This window comes from Myotis yumanensis, unplaced genomic scaffold (assembly GCF_028538775.1).
Source record: "Myotis yumanensis isolate MYYU_CA2020_CCGP unplaced genomic scaffold, mMyoYum1.0.hap1 SCAF_7, whole genome shotgun sequence".
NCBI lineage: Eukaryota > Metazoa > Chordata > Mammalia > Chiroptera > Vespertilionidae > Myotis > Myotis yumanensis.
Genome location: NW_027223758.1, coordinates 22,550,810 through 22,574,672, shown reverse-complemented (window position 1 = coordinate 22,574,672; position 23,863 = coordinate 22,550,810). Strand labels below are relative to the sequence as shown.

At 44.5% G+C, this 23,863-nt stretch overlaps 1 protein-coding gene across 1 annotated transcript in view; it reads left to right on the top strand.

Moving 5' to 3' along the window:
- The first annotated feature begins 5,336 nt into the window (after positions 1-5,336).
- ISM1 (isthmin 1) overlaps positions 5,337-23,863 on the top strand; it is a 72,081-nt gene continuing 53,554 nt past the window's right edge. Inside the window, exon 1 of the mRNA XM_070421441.1 lies at positions 5,337-5,521. Coding sequence (XP_070277542.1) covers positions 5,384-5,521 — 138 coding nt within the window. The 5' untranslated portion in view covers positions 5,337-5,383. The remainder of the gene's footprint in view (positions 5,522-23,863) is intronic.

Below are 23,863 nucleotides of genomic sequence, written 5' to 3'. Positions count from 1 at the left end.
TGAGCACAATACGGAGTTCCTTGTCCGATAGACAGAAAGAATTGGACCTACTCACCTTGTCCTACTGTGGGAGTAATATTTGAACTTCGCAACAACCCTAGAGTAGACATTCTTAGCTCCAAGTTAGAGGCAAGGAAACAGACTCAAAGAGGTCAAACAACTCGCCCAAGAGGTTCCATGGCTAATAAGTAGAACCCATCCAACCCCACTTTGCAGCAATTCCTTCATATATGGCATCTGAGATGAGGTGGTGGCTTGTGTCCGTCTGTTAGAACAGGGATTGGTAAACTGAGTCATGTGGTCCAGCTGCCTGTCTGTGGACACAGTTTTATTAAAACACAGCCACACCCATTTGCTGACGTATTTTCTTTGACTGCTTTCCTACTGCAGTTAGACAGTGACCTCAAAGCCCACCGAGACAAAAAGCTTTGCTATCAGGCACTCTAAAGAAAAGATTTGCCAGCCCTCCCTCGCAGAACATTACCAGCTTCTATCTGTGAGAGTAATGTAAGCTCCTGTCACAAACCTCAAAACCTTGGTCACTTAAAAAGTTTATTTCTCAATCACACAATAGCCCAGCCAGGGTGTTCTGGGCAGAGGCAGGGCTGGGGTAAGGGCTCTGCTCCTGGGAGCCAGGCTGATCATTGATCTAAGGCCACCCTGGGCAGAAGCATCCAGCCAGCAGACAAGGTGAAAAGAGAGAGGTCATGCACAGGACACTTTGATGGGCTAGATACGGAAAGGACACACATCACTTCCACCCACATTCTAGTGGCCAGAACCCAGTCCCATGGCTTTATCTAAATGGACAGGATATTGGCAAATATAGTTTATCAATATGTCCAGGAAGAAGAGAAAACAAGTTTTGGTGAACACATAACAGCCTCCACCATAATCCCTAACTGCTAATCATTTTACACCCAGAAAAAAAAGTGTTTAGTTTTGACTTCTCGAATCTGTTTTACAGCTCACATACAGTAGGCATGTGTTTAATTTAAAAACATATTTATGTGTTTAAATTTGTTTTCATTGAACTGGGGTAAGTTCACCCTTACCTTTTTGAGATACAAGTGAAATTATATGATGTCATGGAATTGCTTCAAAATAATCTCAGAGGGAGGAAGTGTATGATAATATAGATGAGATAAGATTGGCTTTGAGTTTTGTTGAAGCTGGGTTACGGGTCTGTAATAATTCATTACATTATTCTCTTTACTATTGTATATATTTAAAGAATAATACATAGAATAAAAATTTGTATTTTAAAGATTGCACTAACACTACTCTTTGCTGCCCAGCAACTGATTTTAGTAAAAAAATGTAAAAACAATAAAATCCTTGCTATAAGGTTCTCTTCAATGATATTTACTACAGGTGTTGTGGTGTGTTATTATTTTTTTTTTTTTTTTACTGTCTCCAAATATTCCAGTCAAATAGCTTGTCTGCAAGATAAAGGGGCCAATGATCAATAATAAAAGACAAAATCTATGAGGGAATAGTACAGTCAAATGACAGAAGAGTTAATATCCATAGGTCAGCCACTTATAGTAGAAACACTCTCAAGAGAATTCCTTCACCAAGTAGGGTCTAAATAAAGACCATAGTCATTACATTCATTAAACAAACACTGATTGGGCAATTACTGGATGGAAGGCCTTGTGCTCAGGTCTAGAAATATGTTACTGATAAGGCAGGTGTCCCTGCGTGAAGAATGTGCTACTTGTCAGGACTGGTGATACTAGCTGCTAAAGCAAACATCCCAAAATCACAGTGCCTTGAACAACAAAGTTTTATTTCTCACCATGCAAGGGTAAATGACGGCATTCTGGTCCAGTCATTCTCTTTTGAATCGTAGCTCAGAGAATAGGGCTCCTTTTACCTCAGAGTCCTTCGCCTCGTAGAAAGGAAAGAGAAAGCTGTATGTAGATAGTCACTTGGGATGTTTCATGGCCAGATGTAGAAGAAGGACCAGAATTCTTGACCATCTCACCTCACATATTGCTGAAAAAAATGTTTATTTAGCTGTGAACCTGGGAAGAAGAAAATTGGATATTGGAGGAGTGGAGGGTGGGGTGTGGGTTGGAGATATGCTCTGAAATGTCCCACCAGAATGGTGATCCCAGTCCAGGGGGAACATAGACATACAATCAGACTTCTTACTAGGAAGTAAGATCAACAATAAAGACATAAGGACGGTGCTGTTGGAATGCTGAAGGAGGTAGGATCTTTAGGACTTTTATCAGCTATTGGTAACATTTCATAAAATACTTAAAACTTAATTTATTTAGGCTTTGAAACTTGTCATTCTTTTTCCACAAACATGGAAAGCCCGTGCTCCCCATATCCTCAAAAGCAGAGCCCTGCTGGCAGCCTCGTTTGACAGCTCAGTCACAGAGCACGGGCATTTACAGATACTAGTTATGGGTGCTTACTAAAACATAAACTCACCTGGAATTTGGATCTCACAGCGTGAAAGGGTTTTAAGAGCAGTCACTCATGCATTTGTTCAACATTTTATAAAGACTTCTGTCCCCAAAAATCAATTTACAATTTTTACAACATCTTACAAAGACTTTGATCTCCCACTCTCCCTCAACAAATTTACAAGAATTTACACTGGGAGGATTTCTTTCCAGAGTTTTTTTTTTTTTTTTTAAGTTATTTTTCCTTAGGATCCAAAAATGTTAACTTGAGATGAGAGGAGAGGCAGTTGAGGCTCACATGTGGGGACTGTGTGTGATGAAAACGCAGGACACAGCAGTGCCTGGATTCTAATTTAGAACAGCCTGCCTCGGGCAATAGGAAAGTCATTTGTCCCTGTGCGCCACTTCACAATCTGGCACTCAGGGGCTAGAGCCAGCCCTAACTCTGCCTAGTTTGCCATCTTAATTTATATATTCCATCCATGCCCCGCCCCCTCTAAGTGATTCTAATTAAAAAACACACTGGAGGATCCTGGAGGGATCTGAAAGCGGCTGGGATCCTCTCTTTGATCTCCCATCTGAACCACGGACAGTCTATTGTTTCAAATTATCCCCCAGCGCTCTAGTTGACAATTATTGGCATTTTAGAGCCTGGAGAGCTCAATAAGTTGCCTCGCAGGACTGGCTGCCTGAAAATCCAAAGCAAGCACTGCCTTCAAATATCCCTCCTCCCTCCTACAAAAAAACCAAACCAAACCAAACCAAAAAACACAAACAAATAAAAAACACTGAAAAGGAAAATAAATTCTGTGCTTAATAAGCAGCTGCCAACTTATTAATAAGATGCTAGAACTGGTTAGAATTTTAAAGATGATGAAGGCATCTTTAAAGTGGCAACTAGCCCTTCCTTCCCTGGACATAAATAAACCCAACCAGCACTCCATACCTTAACCATTGCTATTTAAATTCTGCAAAATGCCACCGTGACTGGAGCTTCCGTAATGATGAAGGTGTGTCTTGTCTTAATCTGAGTAAGACTTGGCTGAGGTGTCTTGCGCATAAAGATGTTCATAAAATCAATCAAAGTCGTTGAATTAAGAATATTTCCTTAGTTTGGAACCCAGGGAGCAGGAGGGCAGAATCCGGGCGGAGGGGGAGAAAGTCAAGCCGGCGAGAAAGGTTTGTTTATTTATTTAATATCAGTCACCAAGGGAGAATCGGGAGGACCCATCCCAGGGGCACTGGGTGCGAGATGGGCTTGGAAACTTGCGAAAGGCTTGTGTGTGAAGCCAGGACGGAGGGCTCCGCTAGCGGAGAGGAAAGGGCTGGGCGGGCTCCGGGCGCCGAGGGGGAGGAGGAAACCCGGTGGGAGGCGGGGGGAGCGCAGTATAAAAGGCACCAGGCGGACGGAGCGCCTGCCACTCCGAGCCACTTCTGGAAGGCAGGAGCCACAGCCATACCCGGAGGGAGGGAAATGCGCGGAGCCGCGGCAGTGATCTGAGCCCACCGTCGGACCCAGTTTGTTCCTGCATCGGAGGAGAGGAACCCGCGCCCTCGGCCAGACCCAAGCCCCTTCACTCGCCAGCTACCCCTGCAAGGCATGAGCGGCGCGCGGGAGCCCGAGGCTGCAGAGCGGTCATGAGGTGGCGGCCCAGGAACCGCGGCTGTGCGTCTGCAGCCCCCAGGTCCCCTCGGGGCGCGGCGCCTCCGGGATGAGCCCCTGGACCCGCGACTGCCGGAGCTGAGATTTACCCCAGTGCCCTCCTGCGTTCTGCGCGCGGGAGCCGCGAGCCCGGCCCCGGCAGCTCACCGCCGCGACACCTGCGCGCTGGACCAGCCCCACGCCCAGCGAATCCCAGTCGCCTCCCTTCCCAGGCTCTCCAGGGAGACGCGGGTGCAGGAGCAGCGGTGCCCAGGAGGCGGGCGGCCCATCGTCCTGGAGCAAGTGTCAAGATCCTTCTGGAACGACTCTGTCATCCCCGCTCCTAGGCGCGCCAGCTTCAGGCGGGGCGCACAGTTGCTGACAGACACCTGGCTGGTCCTGCGCTCCCTCCGTGCTCCATCACCACCACTCCAACTCCACTTTGTCAATAAAGGTTTCTAAACTCGCTCAGGCACCCCCACTCACCCACAGCCCCGAGCTTCCGTGCGCACAAGGGCCCTGCCCTCGCGGGCCACAGCGACTTCGGCAGCGGTGGCGCACCCTTGGCACATCCCGGCAGTTGGACGCAGACCCGGGAAGGGCGCCCAGGTCACCTCCAAATAGTGACAACCCCCGTGTCCCCAGGGCCCCCATCTGAAGCCAGTTCACCCTAGCACTCCGCGGCCAGGCGACGCGTCCCGCCCCCCGAAGTAGCCCGGGAAGGAGGGGAGGTGGCTCGTCGGGTGAGTGGCTCAGGGCGGGGGAGCCAAGCGTGGAGGTAACTCCGGGCCGCCACTGAAGCCCTCCTCCTCCTTCTCCTCCTCCTCCTCCTTCTTCTCCTCCTCCTCCTCCTCCCCGCGCTCCTCTGGCGGCCGCTCCTGCTCCAGCAGCGGCGCCGCGGCCACATCTGGGGCGCCCATGTGCGCTCGGGGGCTCGGCTGCGCCCGCCCCGCCGCCGCCCCCGCTGCCCCCTGTCCGCAGGGTGGTCCCCGGCCCGGCCTGGGTCCCGGGCTGCCCCCTGTCCCCGCCGCTGCAGGGAAGCGCCGGGGTTTGCTCCGCAGCCGGCTTGGACGCCCCCGGCCCCGCCGTGGCTCCGCCGTGGTGCGGTGGCGGCGGCGGCGGCGGCGGCTCCTGCTCCCCCGGCCCGGCGCGCCCCGCCGTGCCCAGCGCCGGCCCCGCGGGCCCGGGGAGCGGGGGCCCGGCGGGGGCCGAGGCTGGAGCCGCGCTGCCGGGCTCGGGAGCTCCGACTCCTCCTCCCCCGGCGCCACCGCCGTCGCCGCCCGCCGCGCCGGGTCCTAAAGCCGCGCGTCTCAAGAGGATGGTTCGCCTGGCGGCCGAGCTGCTGCTGCTGCTGGGACTGCTGCTGCTCACGCTGCACATAACGGTGCTGCGCGGCACGGGGGCCGCCGACGGGCCAGACGCCGTCGCGGGCAACGCCAGCGGGACCCAGCTGCAGGTGAGTGCGCTGCCGGAGAGGGGCGCGCGCGGCAGAGGGGACCCGGAGCTGGGTGCCGGGTTCGCGCGTGAGGGATGCGAGGAGGCGGGTTCCCCGCCCCACCCGAGAGCAACTGTTTTGGCAGCAGTTTTGCCGGGGCAACCCGTCTTAGGCTGAGGCGGCGCGGGAGTACGTGTCGGGAGGCCGGACTTGGCGCTGAGATCTGGCGGACGCACGCCTCCAGGTCTGCCGCAGGTCAGACTTCAGGGGTGCGAGGCGTGCACAGGGCAGCGGAAGTGTGGAACATGCAGGTGTTTGCTTTGGGGGGCTGCCAGGCTGCGGTTGCCCTTTAGGGGCCGAGTAGTATTAATCTGGGAGGGGGAGAGGGGCGGAGGTTTCGGAAGGAGACTTTATAGGATAATATCCCCAAACTGGGTATGGGAGCGAGAGCCCTGGTGAGTCTGCCCCTTCCGAGAGCAATACCGAAGGTCAGGAAATGATTTCCCGAGGAGAGTGGCCAGGCATCCTCTCTGCTCCCACGCGGTCCCGGTGGGTGCCTCCGATGTCCCGCGTGGGCCTCACGAAGGCTCCCGAGTGCGGTCTTGGCCAAGGGGAGGGCGCGGGAGTCTAGGCACCTGCCGTGCTTTGGGACGGAGTTACTCAGGCTTTTAAACTTATAGCCAAGACTTCTTCCTAGCGCTCTGCCCCTTGAGAATGGGGTTGTAATGGCGATCGATTTTAGCTAGGAGTCGGGGGGGGGGGGGGGGGGGGTTGTCGCGACGAGGGGGGGAGAAGTGGGCGTCATATAAAAGGTGAGTTTCGGTTTCCTAATAAAGGATTGCCCAGGTAAGGGTGGCCTGCCGCTACCTTGGAAAGCGCTTTCCCTTGGGTCTAGTGATGTGGCAACTGTCCACTTGGGGCATGGGTAAAAGTCTGCAGGGATTCCCTCCGAAAGCAGAGGGAATTCTCTGGCGCCTAAAATCTCCTCCGCAAGTTAGCCCCTTCTGAAGCTCTTAGCTCTGCAATGCCCAGATAAGTATTGTTTCCAAAGGACTTTACAGTCGTTGTCTCTTATTCAGTGTTTGCCTCTTTATGTAATTGGTTGCGGAAAGGTTTACTGTTAAAGAGAGAATTCACTTCAACATTTAAAACAGTGGCTACTATGCAACTGTTTTAAGTGCTTTACAAAACCTAATTGACTTAATAAGGTACTGTATTATTACTATCTCCCCTTTACAGAACACACACACAAATAAATGAGGTTCAGAGAGGTTAAGAAAGTTGCCAAAGTTCACACATTTCAAACTCTTGATGAATTACACCCAGTTTTCTCTCTGCCTGGGTGTTATAGACTAAAGCAAGGTGACCCTTGCACACATGCAAAACCAGGAATAGGAAAGTCTTCACCCCAGTGAAGTTCTCTCAGCCTAAAGTTCTCTTAATTTGGGGACGTTTCTGAAAATGTCCTAACTTTGTGAGGTCCTCTCCCCTTTTCCTGTGGGCAGACAGGTACGGGGACAGACTGATGGGATTCCTTTGTGGAAATGGAAGATACTGCCATTCTACGGACTGTGGTACACCCACCAGTCATGTAGGAATAATTCTTAATATCTTCAAGATTTCTGGAAGTCATATTTTATACATGATGCTTTCTTTCCTCGTGGCCTCATGAAAAGCTGCAAAAGTGATGTTCCATGGAAAAGTAAATTTGGCAGATTTTTTAATGAGGTGCTTGCTATCATTAGAAGAAGCGGGGGCTGGCCTTTGCTGCCTGAACAGTAAGGTAATGAGAGAAGCAGCTGGTGGAAGTGGCAACTGCAAAGGGGAAGTGGATTACATTCTCCAAAGTGCCTTTGGCTGAAGAACTGCCCCAAGAGAGGGGAAGAAATGGGGTATTTGAAAGAGTAATGTCCCTAGGAATCACTTGGGTCCCAAGGAGCTGCTGATATTCCAGCTTCAGTTTACCCTATAGTAGTGTTCGATTATTCTGTCCACTCAATGCATGTATCCAGGCAGAATGATGAGTTTAACAGTTGAGTTCATAATTGAACCCTCTTTTGTAATTTGTTAGTATAAAAGTTTTATAGTCTTCCTCACTAAAGTTATTTCATTGGCCCTCTGATTCCCCAAAGGCGTTATGATTCAAGTGGAGAATGTATGTTCCGCTAAGTAAGAAGTTCTGCAAAAGCCATTGATTAGCCTGTTGCTTTCAGGCCGTAGGAAGTAAATGCACCAGTAGCAGGTGTATTCGAAAACATAACTGCGGATGATATATTCTTTCTGTTCACTGGACATTTTTAACCTCTCCTAAACTCCTGTATTGGCTCTATGTGATCTTAAGCTGCTAACATCATTCTTTGCAACTGGAAAATGAATGCTTATACTACGTTATTTATGGTTATCTCTGCTTAAAACATTCTAAAATAGGAGGTTGGAGTTAGCAATACAAAGTGGTAGGTTTATTTACCCAAATTGTAGTATGTGTTTGGATCATTTTAAAGGAGATCCACTCTTATATTTAAGATCTGGTGATTTTGACACATCAATGACACCTGATAAAATAGTAGTAAGAATAACAACCATAATAGCTAAGATTTGTAAAATGCCTTCGTGTGTCAGACACTGTCCTTAGCGCTTTAAATATAGTAGCTTTTTAAAATCTTTGCAAAAATTCCACATGAATGAAGTACTATTGTTATCCTTGTTTCAAATGAAAAAAAAAAAAAGGTGAGGTGAAGTAACTTGCCCAAGGTTGCACAGCTAGAAGATGCTTAATTTGTTTTTGTTATTTTGTAGTGTAGAAATCTTTGAAGAATATTTGTATTCTAAATTCTTGGAAAAGTCATCATGCTGACTACAAGAGAGAAAGCCTTTTAACAATTTACATTTTCAAACTTCTTGATGGTTTTATTGTGTCAAATATGAACATATAAGTATATATAAAAATACATTGATACATCATATATACATACACACATAAAAATACACATGCAGGCTTGCGCGCACACACACACACACACACACACACAAAACATTACCTAACATGATTTTTTTGGTAATTTCAGCATCCTTGGGGATAGATTTTTTTTTTTACTCTGTGACTCCCTGTGCTGGAGGTATGCTATGAGGAGGCAGTAAAATGCTTTGAGCACACTATCTCTATTGGCTATGTGTGGCTCGTGAAAATAATGTTAGTCTTTGTACTATTTTCAGTATTTTAAAATATCTAATAAGAAATTACACAGTTGTTTGCAACAGGTGCAAAAAAATGCAGAGATTAACTTTTTTCACTTTTGAATGAAATCTTATCTCCTCATTGAAAGAAGTTTGGCTCATGTTGATCAGATATGCAGATTAGTTCTTTCATATGTCTTTAATTTATAATAGTAAGAAAACAATTACATGTAATAAAAGCAGCCTGGAAGACAGAACATCTCAAATTATATAACCCATAGGTAATAACAATAATAATAATATTTTACTTGAAATTCAAATAAGTGTCTCTCTACTAAATCTCAGCCAGATTTAGAACCATGAATTTCTATGGATTTTAAATAGTAAAACTACAACTCATTAAGACAATGACATTCAAGCAAGTGTTATAAAACATCAAATTGGTTATTATTACTGTAACATTAAAGCAAAACAAACTCTGAAATGTAACTAAATGTCTTTGTTCTCTATTTCCTAACTATAATCTTATAGGCACTTCCTCCCTCTTATTCCTCTACTTGCACTCAATAAACCAGCTTAGCTTCTTGTACTCACTGATTCTCTGGATTCAAAAGTTCACCTGAGCTATTTATAGCAGTAAAAGCAAAAGACATCAACTTTTTTCACTTTTGAATGAAATCTTATCTCCTCCTTGAAATACGTTTGGCTCATGGTGATCAGATACGCAGATTAGTTCTTTCATATGTCTTTAATTTATAATAGTAAGAAAACAATTATATGTACAAAACATTCATTTGTACTTAATACAAGTAAGTTTCCTTACAATGACCCTATGGGATAGATAGTATTTATATACCCACTTCATAGATGAGGAAATTGAGGCCTGGAGCGGTCTGAGTAACTTGCCCAAGGCTGTGGTAGGGCACAGCCAGGATTCAGACCCAGGCAGGCTGACCGTGGAGCCCAAGTTCTTGTTTCAGTCCATCAACAACACTCCTCCAGCTCTGACTCAAGTCAACAGTCATTGTTTCTTGTTTTGTGACTTGCCTGCCCATTTCCCAGGCTGTGTGTTTGCTCTTATCCCTGCAATTCTTTATAATTGTGGATAACTGTCCCACTTAGCTATTGCTGCATAACAAACCACCCCAAAACGTAGTGGCTTAGCAGCCATTTTTATTTGCTCATGAGTGTGTGTGTCAGCACCTTCTCTGGACTCACCTGGGTAGTTCTGCTGATCTTGCCTAGGATTACTCATATGGCAACAGCCTTCTGTTGGCTTGACATGAGCTAGATGGTCCAAGATGACATCATATGCCTGATGGTTGGTGCTGGCTGTCACCTTGGCTCTCTGTCCATATTGTCTTTAATCCTCAAGGAGGATTTAGCCGCATTTCTTTACATGGTGGACTCAGAACAGCAAGAGGCTAAAAGCAGAAGTTGAGAGGCCTCTTGATGAACTTGAACAATGTCACTTCAGCCACATTCTATTCAGCAAAAAATTCACTGGGTCAGCTCAGATTTTAGGGGGAGGAAATAGAATCCTCCTGATGGCAGGGCCAGTAAAGTAACATTGCAAAGAACCATGTGCATGGGGGCTGGGGCGGGGGGCGGGGGGGGGCACGGGGGGGTCGGAATTACTGTGGCCAACTTTGCTAATTATCAACCATATTGAACTTTTGTCTCATGAACTTTGTAAATGTTTGGACCAATCTTGCACTCACCTTTTAACATTGTTTATGCTGCCTTTGGCCATGCAGAAACTTTCCGTTTTAAATGTAATCAACCCTGAATCATTTCCCTTATGACTTTTGGTTTTCTTGCCTTATTTTAGAAAGTTTCCCTCAAATAAAGATTGTCAAAATCTCTAAATATATTTTGTTCTAACACTTCTATTTTTATTTATTTATTTTTGTCTGTTTAAGACTACCATCTACTTTGAAGTTGTTTATGGGTATAAGGTTTAAGATAAAGATACATCCCAGCTGGTGTGGCTCAGTGGTTGAGCATCAACCTATGAACGAGGAGATCATGGTTCAATTCCCAGTCAGGGCACATTCCTGGGTTCCGGGCCCCATCCCCAGTGTGTGACATACAGGAGCAGCCAATCAATGATTCCCTCTCATCAATGATCTTTCTATTTCTCTCTCCCTTTCCTTTCCTCTCTGAAATCAATAAAAATATATCTTAAAAGAAAAGATAAAGATACAACTTTGTTTTTTTTTGTCCAAGTGAATAGTCACTTGTCCTACTATTTGTTAAATACTTCATTCTACATTCATGGATTCAAAATAACACTTTTATCACATACTAAAATTTTCACTTTCACATAAGTCTGTTCCTTGACTTTCATTTTCTCTGTTCATTTATCAACACCACAGTAGCTTCATTTCATGTATTTTCATAAAATGTTTTTTATGGCAAATTTCCTTTCATTTTAAAAAAAATCTTTCTTAAAATTTTTCATAAAATGTCTTCTTTCAAACAGACCCTAGAATTATTTTAAATATTCAGTGAGACTTTAAATGGGAATTGCTTTATATGTTTTTATTACCTTAGAAGAGTTGAGAATTTTTTTTGAAGATGTAAAAGAAATTACTTTTTATCATGTAGCATTGTAACAGTGATTTAACACACCTAAAACAATGTCATTGTAGTACCATTTTCTTTAAAATTATGGTTTATGTAAGATGAACTATCCTCATTTTTTAAATTCTGTTTTCATTTTGCTGCTCTGATTGTTTTCTGCTGCGCTTTTATTATTATAGATTAGTACTAGCAATCCTTAAAGGTTCAATTTCATTTTTGACAACTGTATATGCCCATGTGGCTACCACCAAAATTAGGATATAGAACATCCCCATAATCGCAGATAGTCTTCTAGTGTACCCCTGGAGGCAATTCACTCCTCTCAGAGACAACCAATGTCTGACTCCTATACCATAGATTAATCTTGGCTGTTCCACATCTTCGTATAGATGGAATCACACTGTATGCATTTTTTTTTGGTATGTCTGGCCTCATTTGCTCAACATAATGTTTTTGAAAATTATTAATGTTGTTGTATATATAAGTAGATTTCTCCTTTTTATGGCTCTGTGGTATTCCATTGTATAGCTATACCACAATTTATTTGCCCATTTCCCTATTGATGGACATTTGGGTTATTTCCATTACTTTGGATATATATATATAAAAGCCTAAGTGACTGAACGACTGGTCAACCGGTCACTATGACGTGCACTGACCACCAGGGGTCAGCCACTCAATAACCCTGTGGAGGCACGAGCCTTTCCAAATTGGGATTGACTGGGTGTGAACCTGTGGCAGGCGCAGCAGGGCCAGGATGAGCGGGAGCAGCAGGCAGGAGCAGCAGGCAGGGTTGGACTGCTGGTTTTGGCCCATCCCCACAGGCCACACCAAGGGACCCCACCGGTGCACAAATCCGTGCACCAGGCCTCTAGTTATGAATAAGACCATGTCAATGTTCTTGGACAAGCTTTTCTGTGCACATGTGTTTTCATTTCTTGCAAGTAGATACTGGTAGTGAAACTAACACAGCCTCTACTAGTATCCTGGATATTATTATGGGAATTCTTCTAGGGAAATTCACTTTTTTTGAGATCTTTCTTTCACTTTCTCAGCTCTGTAGTGTTTCACTTTCAATGGGTTACATTTGTTTTATATATACCAGAAATCATTCCTTCTTCCATAGGTGATCCCTTTTCAGCTTTCCACTTCTGTAGTGATTTATATTTATATTTTATCTGACTCTTCAAGAGAATTTGAAGAGGGGAAAGAAATAAAGAAAAATGCTTGGCCCACCACCTTGAACTGAAACACTATAACTGTATTTCTTAATTTTACTTTCCTGTATACAAACCAGAAGAAAGTTACATTATTTGTGCAACCTCTTCATTCATGTTCTTTCAGCCGTGTTCTAGCAGGCATTGATCTGTGAGGCTGGGGGGAAACCTCAGAGCTCATAAGAACTACCCATTCAGTAAAGAAGAATCTATTTTGGATTTAAAGCCTCCAAAGGAAAGAATCCCACAACCATCTTCTATATGCCATCTAAGTTTTTTTTATAACCTTCAGAGTCAGAACATTCTTCCTGTAATGTCTCCTTTAAATCTTATTTCATGTTTGTGTTTTTCTTCCCAGCATTATGAGCAGTTGATTTCTTCTTTTCAAAAAACATCTCTTGCAAGACTTGAAGGTTATTATTTAATAGTTCCTGTCTTTTCCAGATTTGATTATCTCAGTTCCTGTAACTTGTCTTCGTTGGTCTTATCTTACAATGTTTTAGTGGTTTTTGTGGTTCTCTTGTTTCTCTTTCATCTTCTGAGAAAGTCTTTCTTTTGCAACCTTGGCTCAGGACTTTATGATTTATAAAGAAAAGATGGTGATGAAGCCTCTTTCTTCAGTGATGGCTAAGAGCACCCTTCTGTCTGTATTCATCCCCTAAAAGACAGAAGATTACTTAGGCCATTGGATCTGGCATCAGTCTAAGGCCCAGGATTATATGCAGTGAGTTTAAGAAACACTGAGAGAATGTGTTATTGAAAAAAACAGATCCCATTCCACATTTTATTTCAACTCTTGTCTGTACTCCCTTTCCATAATAACTTCATAAGAAGCCATGATCATAAAATACAAAGAGCTGAACTTATTTCTTTGTGTGCCATGTCAGTGATGTCACCATACTGGTGCCCAGCATTCCTCTTGGGACTAAGTACTCACTCACTGCCCATGGTAGTCACTCGCTTGATAACATAACCTATGGCCCTTTCCTTTCTCTGCCTTCTTTCCCCTTCCCCTTCCAGTTTCCTGGGCTCATTTCCCAGGTATGCTCTTTGTCTCAGGTCTTGCTTCTGGGAGAACCTGAACAAAACAAAGCACCACTCAAACTTAAGTCATGGGGATAGCAATACTATAGGTAGCAATGGTGTAGGAAAGGTAAGATGTGGAGTTTCCATGTGGCATCTGCTGCTTCTTGTTGTCCTTAACCAAGTTGAAGTCTGTTTGCCTCAGAAAGGGGTGTGCTGTGGGCAGCGATGGAATCAGGCCATACCAGCCGCCACTACCCCCTACCCCCGAATCTGGGAGTTTCAAAATTTTAGAAATGAGAAGGTCAGGCCTAGGCAAAGCCTAGAAATTGCTGGTGTTTGGAGAGCTAACGGGTCGTCTTTCTCCTGAGAGCCTGATCCGGTGCTTGTTTGCTATCTTAGGTGGGAGGATGAGCTGCCATGGGAAGTCATCAAAGGTGTGTCATCCAATGCCTGAAAAAGGCAGAGGCCACGGTGCCTTAGTCAATACAGCTTTACATCAACTCCCCAAGCACCAACCAGCGTGTGTCACTGGAAAGTTGTCTCTGTAAACTGAGTAGAAGTAAAAACAGTAGGTTAACTACCCCTTCTTCCTGTTAGCCTGACCCATGCACATGTTAGTAAACCGAGTCATCTTTCATGGAGCACTCTCGGTGACTGATGCCCCTCTGTAACAGAGCAACAGCCCTTCCCCCAGGAGGAGACCATGCTGCAGGGCCCATGGAATGGGAGAGTTCTAGCTTCAAGTTTGGGGCACTGGGCTGCCAGACTTGTAGTTGGGGCACCCCCAACCCCCAAATGTTTAACAGAAAGGGCCTAGAAAAAAAAGAAAGACTGTGAATGCAATAGACCGCTTCCTGCTGGATACTACATCTCTATTTTCAAAAATAACAAGGTGTGGCTGGAATCTATATGAGGGATGCAAGGAAGCTGGAAATGATGTCATAGGCCACCCGGTGTTAGCTTACTCCCTCAGGCATCCAGATAGAATATTCATGCCAATGCCAATGAGACACATAACAAACATGCCTTGGCTCCCAGCCACCTCAGGGAGATAGAGATGGGAAGAGGATGAGGGGGAAATGGCAGTGTGTTATTATTTTCTATTACAGCTTTATTGAGCTATACATGGCATACATTGAACTGGAATTACATACTTAAAGTGAACAATCTGATAAGTTTGACACTTATGGAACCATCAGCACCATCAAGATGTTGAAGAAATATATCTCCAAAAGTTTCCCATGCTCCTTTGTGATTCATCCTCATTCGTAGCAATCTCCAGGCCTTTGTCACTAGATTTTTATACAAGTGGAATCATACAGAATGTACAGTACAGTGAGCTTCTTTGCAAAGATACATCCATGTTGTTTTGAGCATAAAGCATTTGACCCTTTTATTTTAAATTAGTATGCCATTGTATGCAACTACAATACTAGTATGCTTATCCATTCACCCATTAAAGCACCTTTAGATTGTGTTCCAATTTGGGCCTATTAAAATAAATGTGCTGTGAACATACAGGTATATGTCTTTGCATAAACATATGCTTTCATTTCTCTTGTGTGAATATTTCAGAGCAGAGTGGCTGGGTAATATAGTAATGTATGTTTAGCTTATTAGGAAATTATGGCAATCTTTTTAAGGTGCTCACATAACCTATTTAGAATCTAAACAACCCAGGAACATCGTTGGAAAACTTCAGAGAATTTGGAAGTGGAATCCCAGGATTACCTTTCTACAGTTAAAATATAGATGTGTGATCTACAAGAGAGTATGAAAAACTAAAGGGAAGAGAAAAGGTACTGTCTCCTTGGAAAGGATTCTCCTGTTTTGGTTAGCATGCCCAAAGTACAAACATATCACGGGGCTTGATTCTCCAGGGCATGGTGGCCATGGTGGTGGTGAAGGAAAGTTAGGTGCTGGCAGGAAGACAGGTCGGAAAAGTGTCCCAGCAGAAGACCCGGTTTCCTTTAAGCTCCCTTTCCCTAGGCCCTGCCTGACTGAAAATTAAGAAAAGCAGAAATAGGGGTTGTAGCTCCTGCCTGGGGACTCAATTACATTGTGACTTGGAAATATGGTATTGGTTAGGAGCCCAAAATGAATTGGAAGTCAAGTTTATTGCTGGGCACCTTCAATTTCCAGGAAGTAGGAAGGACAAAAGTAAAGGGGGAGATCTCATTAGGTGTTTGTAATCCTTGGCCCAAGAAGTGGGCTGAGGAAATGTCAACATGAGCCAACCTCCTGGCCACTCTGGTTATTAGGAGAGTGTGGATTATTAGACACCCATAGCATTCTCACTGAAGGGCAAGGACTGTCCTTCCCTTATATATAAGGTGGCCCATCCACTGCCCTGATGTTCACCAGGTGCAGTTGTGACCCAGAGATGCAGGTGAGAAGCTCCAGAGGACTTCTCCACCCTTGTACCCAAAGTCTGGTCTGTGCAGCAGCCCTGGCAGCAACTCCTGGGAGCTCCTTAGAAAATGAGACTCTCAGGCCCCACCCAGAACTACTGAATCAGGATCTGCATTTTTAACAAGGCCCTCCGGTTAGTGATATACACAATACAGAAGCACTGGTCAAGATACTTCTTTTTCTTGCAAGTTACAAGTCTCAGAAAGTACTTAATACAGGTCAGGTATTATTTAGCTACTAGAGGCCAGGTGCACAAAATTCGTGCAAGGGGCTTGGCCCTCGAAACTGCGGTGGCTTGCCTCGGCCCTCACAGCCCCAACTTCTTCCGGAAGGTCATCTGGCTGTCCAGTCTAATTAGCATATTATGCTTTTATTATTATAGATTACCCAATTATGCTGCATGGCAAATTACTCCAAAACTCATAACAATAAGCATGTATTCTCACACTGGTGGGTTTGTGGGTTGGCTGGAGTTCAGTAGATCTAGGCAGGATAGACTCCAAGCTGTGGGTTGGGTCTGGGTGTCTTCTATGCATCTCCCATACTTGTGCAACCAGCAGGCTACCTGCCATGCATCTCTCTCATGGCGATGAAAATGCACAGAAAGGCAGAGGTGAGCCCAAATAGACAGCACACTTCAGCCTTTGATTGGGTCACTCTATTAGCACCCCACCAGCCAAAGCTAGTCACAAGGCCCAACAGAGTGGCCGAAGGCATGAGCTGTGGATTTGTGTCAATTTCACTTCTGCTTCTCACTTACATGTCTGCCCTTAGGCAAAAGCCTCATGCTTCTCTGTGCTTCTTGTCCTATTCAGTAAAATGGGACAATAATAGCTACATTGCTGGGAGGTTATAATGTTGTGGGGACCATCCTTGGTGCATAGGAATGGTTTAACTCATAGGAATGGTTTAATACAGAGCAGTGTGACCTTGGGTAAGTCATTTCAACTCCACATTTCATTTTCTATATCTAAGAATAGACATCCTCATGGGGTAATTCTACTAAATTTTGAAGTTTATTTTCAGAATTGATGATGATGATGATGATGCAAAGGCTAACACTGAACATTTATTCTGTGCCTAGAACTGCTGTAAGGACTTTATATGTATTTACACTTTTAACCTTTATCATAGCCCAATGATGATTATCTCTATTTTGCAGCTGAAGAAACTGAGGCAGAACAATGTCAGGAAATCAAGGTTTAAAAACTGATTGTTCTGAGCACCTCACATAGAGAACTGATCTAGTCCAAGCTGGCTCCATGAGGCTGACACACATTCTGCCTCATGCCAGTCGGTGACGCTTCTAGAGAGGCTTATTCTCTCATACGGGAGAAGGAAAGGACAGGGGCAGCTCGAGAGAAGAGACTGGGGAAGCAGCTGGCCCCCTGGTTGAGCAGAGTCCCCATCTCCACCCTGCCTAACTATGTGGCTATGTCCCAGCAAGCAGATGCCCAATGAACGTGCTGAACATTTCCAGTGGGACCCAACCATGACCTAGGGCTGTGTTGTGGAGCTGCACATAGTCAGGTCGAGGGGAAGGATAGAGCCCAGAGGATCCTGCCTCTGAGAAATTAGAGCTGGAAAAGGCCGTGGAATTCTCTGTCAGCACAGGACTCTGCCCATCAGAGATTGTTTCGGAGTCAAGATACGCTTATCCCTCTCTTTCCACCTTCCTTCTGAATGGTCTCCCTTGTGTAGTTTCACTGCTGAAAAATCATGTGCTCCATGGTAGGGATGGAACTGTGCCCACCAATATGTTACTCATCACTGTAGCGCTGTAACAATGTAAGCCTGCAACCACTTTCACTGAGGAAGGGGCACCCTTTCCTACCTTCCTTTCTCAGAGGTAACAGGAGAAACAGGACATGCCTGGGACAGGAGTTCCACAAGCTCTGCGAGCTGGATATTCTGCTTCTGAATTATTGTTGCCGGCCAGAACCCCTTCCCTGGGACTAATCAGATGTCTCTTTCCTCAGTGCGTCCCAAGGTCTTCTGAGGAACAAGTGGTCAGAGTTTTTTCAATGTTTTCCATAGTTTCCTATTTTCTTTTTATTTATGGCATTACATTGCTAATATCTAATCAGCTTGTGGACCACTCTGGTTCTAGCTCTTTTTCTGTTGTTCGTCCTGAGTTCCTGACTGCCACGGACACTCAGTGAATTTGATCCTTTGTTCTGTTTTATTTGTGATGGGTTGTGTCCCACACTTCAGGGATGTTCTACAGCGCCCTCTCTTCTTTTCCCTTTGAACCCCAAATGTTGAGTTGGGACCAGTCTCATTTTAGCTATCTTAGTAGCTTATTAATTTGGTAAATATCACAAAAGTGAGCACTGACTGGGTAGATAGCTAAAAAACAACTTTAAAATGTATCCCCACTGAACATGTGAAAACAGTCTGTTATCCCATCAGAATGACAAAATGGAAAAAAAAAAACTCTGAAGACACAAAGTATGGGTGTGAATGTGGAACACCTATGGGGAAGTAAACTGATTTGAACACTTTTGAAAATTGTTTTTCCAAAGTAACTACTGAAACAGAATGTAGTGTGTACCCTCTCACCCAGCAATCTTAGCCACCCTGGGAAGATACCCAACAGAAGCGTATTCCTGTATGCACTCAAAGACCTGGAAAAGAATGCTCATAGCGGCACTATGGAAAGCAGCCCCAAAGTGGAAGTGGTAGAAATGGCCCATCAACAATAGGATAGATAATACTGCAGTAAATGCGCATACTCAGAATGAATAAACAACAGCCACAGGCAACATGTACAACTTTACAAGTGTCATGTTGCGTGAAGGAAGCCAGGCACAAGCGAGTACATGCCATGCAATTCTGTTCCCGTGAGGGTCATAACCAGGAAAAACTAATCTATGCTTTTGGAAGATTAGTCAGAACCTTAGTTACCCTTGTCAAGGAAGTGACCAGAAGGGAGTACAAGGGCCATCTGGGGCGCTGGGCATGTTCTATTTCTTGATCCCAGTATTGGTGACACAGGTGTGTTCAGTTTGTGAAATCCCATTTAGCTGTATAGTCACGTATGTGCGTCAGTCCATACGTATGTCATACTTCAATTAAAAATAGAGTAAAGAACACAGCAGGCAGGGGAGATGGTGCAGAAGAGATGGCCATTTTACTCTGCTAACGGCCTTCTGCAACCCTGGAGCCCACTCCCGGTGCTCCCTGATGCGTGCTCCCCTGCCCGCGGGTGTCCACATTTTAATGAATGTGGACCAGTTTCGATGATGGGGGCCTCCTCTGCCTCCGAGGCCCAGTGCTATTGTTGCGACATCAAAGACCAACTGCTGGCTAAGATACAGTCCATATGAAAAGAGTGACCAGCAAATTTACTGCTTGACTTCATTCCCTTTAAATGCAACTGGCCCCATGGTTCTCTTTCAAAGCTTAATTGTGGACATATATCTTCTTTATAGGACATTGTGTACAATAAAGAGAAGCAGTAACTTAAATTTTATTTAAAGAATACCTTTGAGGCAGCTGTGAGATGGGCATTCCATCACTGTGGTTACATGTGCCCAAACACTCCTGAAAGTCTAGCCATTAGCCTTCTATTCAACATGGTGACTTTTTTTTAGACTAATTGAGTTATATTTTTATGCTCCAACCCTTTCCTTAGACTCTGCAAGGTCTTGGGAAAGTTATTAATGGGAGGCGATCTACTTCAAACCAGAGAGCCACCTCATGGAAATCAGGCAAAATGGCGAAGTTCATATGACATTACTCATTAACTTAGTTGGGGTTGCCCTTCATAGAGTAAACATTAATTAAGGAGAGAGGCCAGACTAAGGTCCTGGATCAGTTACATGCAGTCCCCCAATATCTATGTGGATAGCGTTCCTTCACACAGCCCTGCTGTAGAAATCTCAGGGAGTTACTGACATTTACAAATACTAGAACTGAGTGGGAAAAGAACAGAGTTGTTTCTATGACTTCCAGAAAATGAAGGATGTCATGACCCTTCTAAGAGGGAAAACAGTTCTACAGTGCCCAAGTAACATTGCTTATCACATAAAGGATGTCTTTGACTTAACTTGGAGTCTGACCCAGGTGCTGGAGAAAGAGGCATCCATCTAAGATCAAAATTACCAGCCCACTGAAAACCAAACAATCCAGAATGATCCTTTCAATATGCAATCACTTATTACAGCAGTGAACCTGCCCAGAGGGGATACAGCATTTTAAAGAGTTGGCCAAGTCATCCTGGCTCGTCGCTTCCACTTCTGTTTACTCTACTGCTCTCACGAAGTTCAGCACTACACACTTTGCTGGGAAAAACCTAACTACTGCTTAGATCTTTCCTTTCGGCTCCCCTCACTGGCACATGTAGGAAGACATATCAACCACTGAAACGGCTACGATTTTCCTGCTGAAATTTGATGAAGGCAAAAGACACCTATGAAATGAGATATCTTATTTATAAATGACAGTAAGCATCAACTGGAAGAAACGGGGACTATTGGGAGAGGCTGTGGAATCACAGGAGAGTGACTCGAAATACTTGAACAGCAGGTAGAAATAATGGGACCCGGGCTCTTCTGAAGGTACCGGTGACGGACGGCTTTTCCAAGTCGACCCCGCTGGTCTCGTTGCCCTGAGGCGCAGTCCAGTGCAGTTCCCATGCCCTACAGTGGTTCTCTCACTGCTTTTTCTTCAAGGGCCAGCCCAATGCCAAGCTCTGGGGTAACCCAAAAAGGAACATCAATGTCCTTGGCCTTAAATTTGCACATAAATGGGGAGGAAGAAAAAGGAAGTGGGTCTGGCCCAGGGGACTCAATTACAGAATGATATGGCCCCAAATAAGAGAGGATTGTGCACCAGGGGGCTGAGTACAATTCCCATTTTCCTAATGTGAGTGAAGGACAGGGATCTGGGCAGAGGGTAAATGAAGAGACGGAGTCACAGCTAAGAACTACCCTCTAATTAAGGAGAGCATTGCTTCTCTGGACCTCTGAGCAGTTGTTGTAAGATTGCTTAAATTATTAACTCAATTTACTTTACTTTGAAGGCTCCTGTGTGTGTCCATTGTTTCTTTGGGTTGGAGTTTTTCATGCCACTTAGGATGAGGTATAAATAGAAGTGCTGTGGAAACCTTCCAGTGAGATGGAGCCTGCCCAATTGGCCAGAGCTGTCTGTAGGCTACACAGACTCCCTTTAAAAGAAAAACTCTGCACCTACAAAACCCCAAGTGTTCAGCCTGGAGCAGCATGAGGGGGCCATCTGTGGGCTCCCCGTTGAGGTCCAAGGGAAGGTGGATGCTGGCAGGAGATTTGCTGTGGCCGAGCCCCTGGAATGTTCTGTGTCTTGTTCCTAGTGATCTAAGTTGAGTGCCTTTTGTGTCACCAGGATGCCAGGGCACATAACAGGTGCTTGTACACACAGGGGTCACCCCATGGCTGCAGGCGTGGTCACTGTCCTGCTCACTGGGTTGAACCACAGCTTCATCTAAGTGCTACACCACCCCCACAAACACAATGAGGTATTCTGCTTAGAAGGCAGGCTGTAGACACTCACCAAATCCTAGAGTTTTGTTGTTGCCAAACAACTTGGAAAACTGAGTCCCAACTTTTCATTTTATACGTGAGAAATTCAAAACCCAGAAAAATGAAAGGACATGTCCAAGGCTGTACTCTGCAGTTGACTGACTTGCAAGCCAGTCCTCTTTCATGAAGCCATTCAAGCCCCTATTTCTGAACATCTTTAAGAGTTTTCATGGTTTTTCTTTGCGAAAGAGCATTGCAGCAAAATGTACATCTAAAATGCCCAGACTCTGCGACATTACAGTTGCTGTTGGATGGTTATGGGATTTGAAAGAAAATTAAATGAATATGAATTGTGTCTCTTTTATTTCAGAGACAATCAGATTGCAGTCAGATAAATGAAATAATGTACATATAAGTATAGAGTATGGCCCAACCATATAGCAGCATTCATGATTTCTTCCTTTCTTTTTTTCTTTCTTTTTTTCTTCCTTTTTTTCTTTCTTTCTTTCTTTCTTTCTTTCTTTCTTTCTTTCTTTCTTTCTTTCTTCCTTTCTTCCTTTCTTCCCTTGCATATTGAGTGTCTATTAGGTGCAGGTGTTGAGCTAGACACTGGATATTTAATAGAGAACAAGCTTATGTTCTAGAAAGAGAGATTGACAATAACTAATTCATAAATGAAGTCATTATTATAGAGTCTATAATATAGACCATTGTAGGTGCTTAGCAGGACAGTAAAAGGAAGCAAAGGTAAGGAACACCTGGGGTACATAATAAAATAGGTGCCCAAGTAAGGACTTGATAGAAAAGTGACACTTAATTTTCAAGCTGGGGAACAGAAAAAGGCCCGCTGTACAAAGAACTAGGAGAACAGGTCAGGCAGAAGGGTCAAAAGCACCAATGTTTTGAGGTGAGAGTATAGACATAATGGTGTTACCATTGGGAGAATGGCTCCTGTTCCTGCAATGATATAAGTAGTGAGGACACTGAGGAAGAGTAGGAAATTTAGAGAGAGAAGACATGAGGTAGTAATCTTGGATACTGGAAAAGGCAATATTGTGAGGAAAGGGCAGTTGATTTTGGAACGGAATCAGTACTCATTTGAGGTTTGAGAACATGAATCTAAAATTGAGCAAGTTTTTTCAAATTGGGCTATTTTTTTTTTTATCACCAATCTGTTTGGCTACCAATCTAGAGAAGTTGGGTCACTAGGTTCAACCAGAATTGAAGTATTACAAATTAAATATATCAGAGGGAGAGAACGTGGCAGAAGGGTTGAAGGAAGTTGCAGAGGAATGATTATAACAGGGAACATATGCTGAATAAGAAGGAAAGTAAAAGTTAGAGAAAGCTCAATGTTGGTGAGAAAATGGTCATAGACTGAGACCTCAAAGAGTTTGAAAACCAGGGAAATGAATGAACAGAACAGGAAGCATCTTTGTGTAGAAGATTTGCTGACTAAAGGGCCGAGGGTTGCTGAGGTGCAGAGGAGGCAAAGGCTGCTGGTGATGAGGAGGTCAAGGAGCTGGAAAGGCTATCTACATGGATGTCCACTTGATGCTTAAGTCACCAAACAGGATAACAGAGGAGACTAGTGAATGAGACTGAGACAGAAACTTACATTTTCAGTGAATGTGAGAGAATGAATGGGAGCTGCACGTAAAAGTTGGAGCATCCATCATTCTTAAAGGAGCAATGTGGATTTTTTTCCCTATTGTTTTTGTTTTTTCAAGAAGAAGGGGAAAACTGGTCAGGAAGCAGCTCTCGGGACCAGAAAGTGTAGGAGGAGCTTGAAAGGATATTCAGAGAAGAGGTTGAAAATGCTAAGAGATTGCTTATCATGAAGTGAAATTCGTGGAAGGTCCAGTAGAAAAAGGGCTTGGGGAGGTGGAGGGGGACAGGTTGAGTCCAATTAAAGGGCATTCAAAGCGCTGTGGGGTGAAGAGCCTACAGTTATGGAAGATTTCTCAATGGCAGCTGGACTAACCATGGTGGAAATGGTCTTAAGCTTCTCTTGAATGGAGGTGCCACCCTTTGCTCAGTGGCACGGTAGCCTCTGGGCTCTTGTTTCTATGATTATATCGGTTGGGGTAAAGGCTCAGATGAGGGGTAGGGGTGAATTAGGCCTCATAAGATGGGCTTGAGGCATCAGCTCCCCCAGTGTTCATGTGTGGAGAGATGGAAGCTGGTATTTATAGAGATTTCATCTAATTTTATCTACCTGGTTTTTGTCAAACACTTATATAATACTATGGTCTAGCACTTTTATTGGCATCTGACTAATATTGATTTAGTTAATCCCCAAAACAACACCATGGAATAGGCACTATTATTATCCCTATTTCACACAATAAAGGTAAGCAACTTGCCCAAGTCACACAGTTAGTAAAGGTAGAGGCAGGATTTAAACTTTGGCTGTCTGAATCCCAGAGTCCATGCTTTCAATCACT